Source organism: Colletotrichum tamarilloi (genome assembly GCF_030869305.1).
Source record: "Colletotrichum tamarilloi strain Tom-12 chromosome Unknown Scaffold_309.1, whole genome shotgun sequence".
NCBI lineage: Eukaryota > Fungi > Ascomycota > Sordariomycetes > Glomerellales > Glomerellaceae > Colletotrichum > Colletotrichum tamarilloi.
In genome coordinates this window covers 1-7836 of record NW_026849692.1, presented here as the reverse complement: position 1 = coordinate 7836, position 7836 = coordinate 1, and the positions used below count along the sequence as shown (strand labels likewise).

Genomic DNA, 7836 nt, shown 5'->3' with positions numbered 1-7836 from the left:
GACTTGACATGTTCTTCCTTTTTGACTCGAACTCAAATCAAGTTTCGACTCGAACTCGACTACTGGCACGCTTCCCCCAAGTGAACGGGAAACTGCAAGCAGGAAAAAACGAGGAAATTGCGTGACGCGAACGTGACGAGAACGTGGCTCAACGTCCGCGGCAGGCAGCGCCAAGGGAGAGGACTCGCGTCAGTTGACTTTCGTCATGTGTTAGTGTTGGTCTTGTCGGAGCCCTTCCCTCATGTGGCGCAACTAATTGCATCGCGCAACAACTCTTCGTAAATATGGTGATGATTATCTTTTTCTTTTGTCTAACGCTCTCTTATGCTGATTATGCCCGGTCGACATTTTCCTATGACTGTTCGCTCCGCGGTGGGGAGGAATCGTCATAGCTTCGTACCCAAGATTATAACGCACTCGTAACTTGTGTCTGAAAATCCCACACGCGCTTCAATGTAGTTCCCTGACACAACGTTCCCATACATCATCTCCATATAACCATGTCTCGGGTTGGAGGCCTAGAAGCCTGTTCCACCTGCTCATCTGACCCCTTCAAGAATAACTCCCGCTGAACCCAGTCCCCAATATTGGGCGCGCAGACCATCCCGCCCGTCGTGAATTCCTGAATGTCCTCAAGCATAGCGCCGAATCGCTGACCCTGGTTCTGCTGCACATATGAATCGATGCTGACTGTTCCGGCATAGCCTTCGTGAACGGCTTGCTGGTGGAATGCGGCGGCGTTGATGGCGGTAAATGACGACGCTTGGCGGGAATCCCTCCGGCTGTCCGAACCGCTCCCGCTGAGATGAGAATACTCAGGGCCCAAGGAAGAGCTCCTTTCCAATTTGCTAGCCCGCGATCCATCGGAGCCGTCGTAGGCTGTTGGCCGGTCGTCGTCCATGATGATGCCGTTGCTCGTAATCTTGTCGGCTTTCGCCCTTCACTCTTCCAGTCCGCCGCCACCTCCTCCCAGTCGAATGGTCAGAGAACCATCTCCGCTCTTCTTCAAACCTCGATTTGTGTAGTCGGAGTAGACCTTGGTGAGATACTGATCAATATCCTTGAAATACGTGACGTAATTGGAGGCCGTGCTGAAGTAAGATGCAACCTTGGTCAATGCTTGGAAAGCGATACTGGTGTTCCCCGTCTGCGTGTTCTCAGACATGGCTCCTGAATTCCGTTCTTCGATCTCCTGTTTGCTGACCATGTGGTTTCGAGTATCCATGTGGGGATAGTGCCGTGCGTATATTCCGACAAACGCTGCTTGCCAGATTGCGAATATGACTAGTGACGAATGAGGAAGCTTGTCTCGGCATGTCGAGATGAGGTCGATGATTTCCCTTCCAGCCTTGAAAACCTGCTCTGCGCTGCGCTCCCAGAAGTGGTCGGGAACAGCTTCGGGGTCAAAGACGGGCTCGTCCAGAGGACCAACCGGCTCGGAACATTTGATGGCGATGAACGGGATGTATTCGCGATGCAGCATGATTTTGCACAGGGCACCTAGCATGTGAAGTGACACATACATGCTATTGTCGTGTTTCCAGAAGTTCGAGCTAGACCAGGTGAACTCTTCCGGAAGGTGAGCGTAAAAGGCGTCTACCTTCTTATTCAATTGATAGAAAGTCGACTCTTGGTCCCACGGTGGAAGGGATTCCGTATGGCGGCCGCCCGCGAAACTGTACTTGGTGATATCGCCCCAGAAATCTGCTAGTTGTACGAATCGACTCAAGACACTGTCGTCGATTGGTGGCTCCATGCCATGTCCCACCTGTCGTAAGAATCCGGTATAGACAACGCGGCCTAGGTCAAAGGCGTGTTCAGTGCAAGGTAGCTGGATTTGAAGGTCGTCGGACCGAACCATAGAAACCCGATCAGATCCGCAGGACAAAAGACGATCCAGTATCAAGCAACTGAACATGATACGGCGCCTGATCTCCTGGTCTTTCCAACGGTCTGGGGGTAGCTGAGTAGATTTACTCGACCGAGGAGACAGAGTCAAATTTCTCTTCCCTCTCAAAGGCTTGTCTCCGGACCCCAATTTCAAGCCTTGAGCCATCCGTATGGCAACACCAACATACATCCATGCCGCCGGTCCGCCGTTCGGCTGGCTCCATTTATATAAACCGAGCATGAGAAAAGCTTGAACACGGACGATAGTAGCTGATGTCAGGGCTGATTCGAGTTGTCCCAGTGCCTTCGTAAGGGCGTTTGCGAAGTACTCTGAGGCCATTGATGGCTCCGGCCTGGGCAGAGCACCGCGAGGTTTTGGGCCCGTGATTTTGTCATGTGTGATGTGTGCCACATATTTGACCAAGTCGGGGTGAAATCTTGCAGTGAGGGCCAGAATGCCCAATAAAATCAGATTTGATTCGGTTGACGGCTTCTTGATGTCCTTGTCGTGAATGATGCCCTTGAGAGTTGGGAGGTGTAAGAACGGCAGTTCGGTAGCGAAGTGCAACTTATATATGTCGAAGAGTTGATGCCACAAGTCGACGGTAAGATAGTGTACCGAAAGCACTTCCTGAGCAAGCGCGGCGACAGTACGTCCATCAGAGGACGTGGCATCTTCGAGCTTCTTTACTCGCTTCCGGTCATGCCCGACTTCCCTTTCCTGCTTCGGCGCAGTCGGCGGTTCTGATCGTTTCGCCGGAAGAGGCGTTGGATCAGGAAACTCACACTTGTGTCCTGCCTTGATGCAAGTGTCGCAAGGCGATCCGGTATTGTCGTTGTCGCATTTGATCTTGGATTTCCTGCATCTCAAACAAGCTATGCTAGATCTCATCGGCGGTCGCTTGGCTCTAGAGGGTCTTTTGGCACCTGAGCCTCCCGCCGAGGTCGCCTTCGAGTCATCGCCGTCGGGTATGATGTAAATCTGAGGTATGGCTTCTCCCGGAGCTTGCTTACCTGCCGACTTTGCTGCGTTGAGAGTTGTGGAGGTATCCTCCTCTGAGGCAAAGAGTTTATAACGTCTTCCTTTTGGCGTGGTCTGAGTAGGGAGCGCTTTGGGTTCGTCATCGGAGTCCGAACCAGGAGAGAGCAACGACTCAATGCGAAGTTGGGAAGAAATCGTAACGGTTCGGGTCTGTTATAGACCCGTGAAGCCAGCAAGGGGAGCAGGCGATTGGGCGAATGAATGATAGGGAGGGTAAGATACGCAGAGCTGGAGGACGATGGCCACTATCTGTCGAGGCAAAGCTCAAAGTATTTCAGATAGCACAGTCAAGTGGACACTGGCTGCTGATAGGACGCAACGGATAGGTGGTTGCTTCGAGTGATACACAATGAGTTTCTAAGCGAGATTAGGATTGCAAGATAGCCAAAGGACCTGTAGCCGAATAAACGTGTTCTTTCTGCTTTCTGGAATTGGAGAGCACAATTTCTAGCGGTAGTTGGCGCCGAGAAGCCGGGGTCGGTGGATAATGTTGGAATGAAGAGGGTTTATCTGCTGGAAATGGCCAAGGGCCAAACGAGAGAAGTAGGAGTGTGGGATTGAAAAGTCAAACGAGGTGGAGTGTGACTAACTTAAACAAGAACAATCACTCTAACGCTCACGTGCCCGCGACGCAAGCTGAGGAGGGTGGGAACGTGGTTGTCTTTAGCCACTATATCGTCGGCCCCCGGATTGAGTGTATGCCCGTTTTCAATGGCTAACACTGCTTGCTCGCCCTTCTTCGCCTGTTCTCTTTCCTATTTAGCCGGACTCCTCCGCTTCTCAATCATTAACAACTCCCGGCATTGGTTCTCTTTTTTTTCTTGAAAACCCCTGAGATCAAGACGTTCTAATGGCTTTCCCGACGCCTTCATCCAGGCACGGGGTGCTGGATTATCTATCTTCCCCTTCCCTATTCATCCTACGATGTCCGACAATAACACGCAATCACGAACACCTGTTTTCGCTGACAGTAGAGCATATAGGATCCTTTAAGTCCCGCTCGGGCTTTGATCTCGCGCTTTCGGCCCTTGACAGATCTAGATGACTGCGGAGATGGGTGTCAATCAGGAGCCTCAAGTTGTCTTTGAGGGCAGTTTCACGCATTAATACCATGTCCACGCCCAGAATGCATTTGAAGAGTAACCACCGTCCAATCGACTTTGATGCTAGAGGTCATCGTGATATTTCTCCGCATTAAATGATGACAGTTGATCAGAATAGCCGCGACGGAAGAAACCAGAAAGGCATGAAAAATGAGTCGAAGAATGAATACCAACCAAAGGCGAGCGGTTGGTTTGCCTTTTCAAAGCCTAACGCTGCCTCTCCTTGTGCATTTGTTCATGTGTACCAAAGGTTTCCTCAAAGCCTTCACCGTCGCCGGAAATGTCTGGACGATATGGAGTGTTACATTCGATACGTGAATACTATCCTTGTTGATCTGTCCGAACGACTACTTTCCTTGTCTGCAGTTGCTCCAACAGGAGGAAGTTGGATGCGGGTTTCATGGGCTTGCTGCACACTAGTGTGACAAAATTGAATCTCATCGAGGCCTGATTGTTGGTCGACATCGGGCCCGTCTTTGGATACCATCTCATATTGGACCGGAGGCATGTCGTACTTCTGCATCTTGCAAACTTGGCCAGAAGTATCAATGGCAGAGTCTGTCGAATGTCGTCCGTCATGATGACCGCCATCATCAAGCTTATCTGGGCGGAGGGAAGGCGAGGACTGACGTCGGTGGTGTGTATGATTGCTCGACCTGTCCGGCACGGGCATCATACCATCAGACTGAACCGTGCCATCCGCAGGCATGATATCCGGACCATTACTGTGGTTCAGACCGTGATTCTGACTAAGGGCTGCTCTTCGCCGAGCGGCTTTCTTCTCGACATGAGTCTGACGGCGAGATAAGTGATTATCAACACGAGTTGATTTACGTCGGCGGGTGTAGCACTTTGGGAAGTGACTCTCGAGATGGCAAGGTTTCGAATAAAATCTGCCACACAGGGTGCACGTGCCTAGTGATCATCTTTGTCAGCGAGACAACAAGCTGCGTGGGTCAGGAGGTTGTTACTTACGGCGCAAGAGGTGGAGCTTCAAGTTGCTCTTTCGCTTGTAGACCTTGTTACAGTGAGGGCAGGGAAACTTGCCGCCGACATTCTTGATCAGGTCGAATATGCTTTTGGCATTGTAGGTGCGAGAGGTATTGACAGCAGCGCAGCGAGAAGCGCTGCAAAGGAGGCTCCAGCGACCCTGGGAGCCGACGGCGTGTGTAGGTCGTTCGGCCTCATCAATGCCATTGGATACAACACCGCCACGTCCATCAGAAGAGTTCTCATCGGGCTGGGGCGTGATACTATCGACAGCGACGGGACGCATGGCAGGAAGACCATGTCCAGACGTGGGGCCAGGCGCGGTGAGCCATCGGGAAGAGGAAGCCATTGTGGGTTGGAGCCGCATGAACGAAGCTCTGTACGCCTGGACCGAGTGAGAATACCAGCCCACCGGTGGCAAGACTCGCGGTGCTGCTGCTGTTGAGGCTGATAAGACGATATGTTGGCCTGGGAGCTCGGTGCATTGGGAATCGCTGGAGTGTGAGACGTGTGAGGGCTGATGTCGTACGTCCGCTCCAGGGCGGCAGATGTCTGCGGCTTCAAGGGCGGCAGAGTCTCGCGAGACAGCAAAGAGCTGCTTTGATGGATAGGACGAGGCAAAATGGCTGAAGGCGGCGGGCAAAGAACCGAGGTCGGCTAGATATTGTCTTCATGAGGGTTGGAAATGAAAACTAGGCACCGATACTTGTTGCCCTCGTGCTTGAAGCGAGCAAAAGAAAAGGAAGTCTCCACCTGAGAACCCGAAAATTGAAAATTGAAAACTGCCGGGTATCTGGCGCCGCCGAGAGATGAATTGTGAGAAGGGGGTGTGCGTGGGAGGGAAAAGAAGTCGACCTCGCCAAGGTGGAGTCAAAGATGCGCCTCGTGGTGGTTGTCGAGAATGGCCCCTTCGCGCGCCCGCGTGCGAGGCGGGGATGACAAAAGGCCAAGAAGCGCAGGGCGTGGTCACTTCTGAGTGGAGTAATACTACAGAGACTTAGTTGAAATAGCAGAGCAGCACAGCTGAACGAAAATGGCCTGATTCCGTAGACCTCGTCCGTCTGTGTTGAAGGTTCAGCCACTCCATATCTCTGGCCAAACCCCACGCGGAAGAAGGACGAAGCGGTCAGAGTTGTTGCGACCAGCACAGATCGGCGAGGCAGGGATACAAGAGCTGTTTCCAGATAGATAACCGTGCAGTGCTCCATGGCCGACAAAAAGCACAGATGTTCTCATGAGAGTTCCATTAGATGAAGTCCCACGCGGGCTGCTCGCACTGCTCAGCGGATGGCAGGAGACGGCGTACTGGAGCAGGGGTGGACGAGTACCTGATGGTAGCGACCAGCCACGTCTGGTTTGTCGCCATACGAGGCTAGCGTGTGGGTGTGCCCACCATGCGTACATACGTAGTAAGGTAGTAAGAGATGAGGTGGGCCCCGGGGGTGTAGAATCGTCCCTGCTCATTCGGGGCGTGGACGCGAGTAGGGGTGAGGGGCGTGCGCCCGTCCCTCTGATCAGCCTGCTTGCTGCAGGGGGTGTGAACTTGAACGGCTGGTGTCGGTATATAAGTCCGCCCATCAACCAGGGGCCCATTCTGAAGCGCGAATTACCTTCTAGATGGCGCCGATCCCTGTCGCGCGGATCATTGGCCATTGCGGCCGCATATCAAAGTCGGCGAGCGCACTGAGGTGACAAGCAGAGAGCAGGACTTGGAGTCGATGGTGCATCGAAGCAGCATGTAGCGCTGGCTATCCTGTAATTCCCTCGCGCCGCCGGATGAGCTTCCCCGGAGCATGGACTGTCCTCCAGCCAGTTGGTCGTCCGCCGGCGAGACGCGGATGCTCCTGCAGCGGCCGCCGCTTCAAGGCGGATAGCAGCTGGTATTGCATTGGAATGCGCTCACGCTGTCCGCGGTTGAAGACAGCGAGTTGCCCAACGTTACTACTTCCACCATCAGCTGCCAGTTGACGGAACATGCCGCTGGGGACTTGAGTGACAGCGCCACCACGCAGATGCACGATAGCCCTTTTTGCGGAACTTTCTGCGCCCTCGGAACGCTTCCTTATCCCCCGCTCATCACATTCTTCATCGTTGGTCATCGGCAAAACTGCAGTCGTTTCAGTGGCCATGTTGGCTGTATGTGTTCCGGTCACGATTCTCATGTGGTCACTGCTCAGGATCAAGATCCCAAGGGCCATATACGTGAGTGCAACCCAGATACTTCCATGCGCAGCCCAGTCTAGACCTAGACACAAGATAGATCATGCTCAATTGTTCTCAGGTTAGAATGGTTACTCGTGCCGCTTGCACCGTCATCCTGGAAGGCGTTGTGCTGGCACTGGCCATTCGACTCGCGACTTGGTGCCCGTCATACCTGCGGTTGATACGTGTATCCGCCCTCACCAGTGGTGCGCTTGCTCAGCGGCTCCTTTTGGCATGCCTGATACCATACAGAAGGACGGATGCCACGGATAGCCACCACGCGATGTGCGTTATGGCAATCATGATGTTCGGGATCTCAGGAATCAGTGATTCATCCATAGTACGTGTTCTTCAATCCTGCCGAACGCGCTCTAACCGACTATTAGACCTTGCTTTTCAGCGCTCAAACGATGTCCATGGTAGTTTTGGATACGTACTTGTGTCAAGGCGATAGAATTCTTGACTCTCTTCCAAATGTTGTGTGTTAACTCGTCGTTTGCAAGGCCTGTGACGACGGTCCATACACATGCTGAAAAGCCTGACGGTCCATACACTAGTCGGTGAATGTAAGAAAAACAAGGAGCATGAAGATGAGTCGAGGCGGGTGGT

The 7836-nt window shown here is 52.9% G+C and overlaps 4 protein-coding genes across 4 annotated transcripts; all 4 read right to left on the bottom strand.

Annotated features, from left to right (window-relative positions):
• Positions 1-484: 484 nt before the first annotated feature.
• Positions 485-901, bottom strand: CTAM01_17024 (fungal specific transcription factor; the record flags this gene model as incomplete). Its single annotated transcript, XM_060533016.1, has 1 exon — positions 485-901. The coding sequence occupies one exon, from the start codon at positions 899-901 to the stop codon at positions 485-487; it is 417 nt and encodes a 138-aa protein (XP_060372409.1).
• A 39-nt stretch (positions 902-940) lies between these two features.
• Positions 941-2782, bottom strand: CTAM01_17023 (fungal specific transcription factor; the record flags this gene model as incomplete). Its single annotated transcript, XM_060533015.1, has 1 exon — positions 941-2782. One exon carries the CDS (start codon positions 2780-2782, stop codon positions 941-943), a length of 1842 nt encoding a protein of 613 aa, XP_060372408.1.
• Positions 2783-4242: 1460 nt separating this feature from the next.
• On the bottom strand, positions 4243-6391 carry CTAM01_17022 (uncharacterized protein; the record flags this gene model as incomplete). The annotated part of the gene is made up of 5 exons (XM_060533014.1): positions 4243-4319; positions 4387-4791; positions 5011-5682; positions 6023-6086; positions 6332-6391. The coding sequence occupies 5 exons, from the start codon at positions 6389-6391 to the stop codon at positions 4243-4245; spliced, it is 1278 nt and encodes a 425-aa protein (XP_060372407.1).
• A 382-nt stretch (positions 6392-6773) lies between these two features.
• On the bottom strand, positions 6774-7154 carry CTAM01_17021 (uncharacterized protein; the record flags this gene model as incomplete). Its single annotated transcript, XM_060533013.1, has 1 exon — positions 6774-7154. One exon carries the CDS (start codon positions 7152-7154, stop codon positions 6774-6776), a length of 381 nt encoding a protein of 126 aa, XP_060372406.1.
• Between the last annotated feature and the right edge of the window lie 682 nt (positions 7155-7836).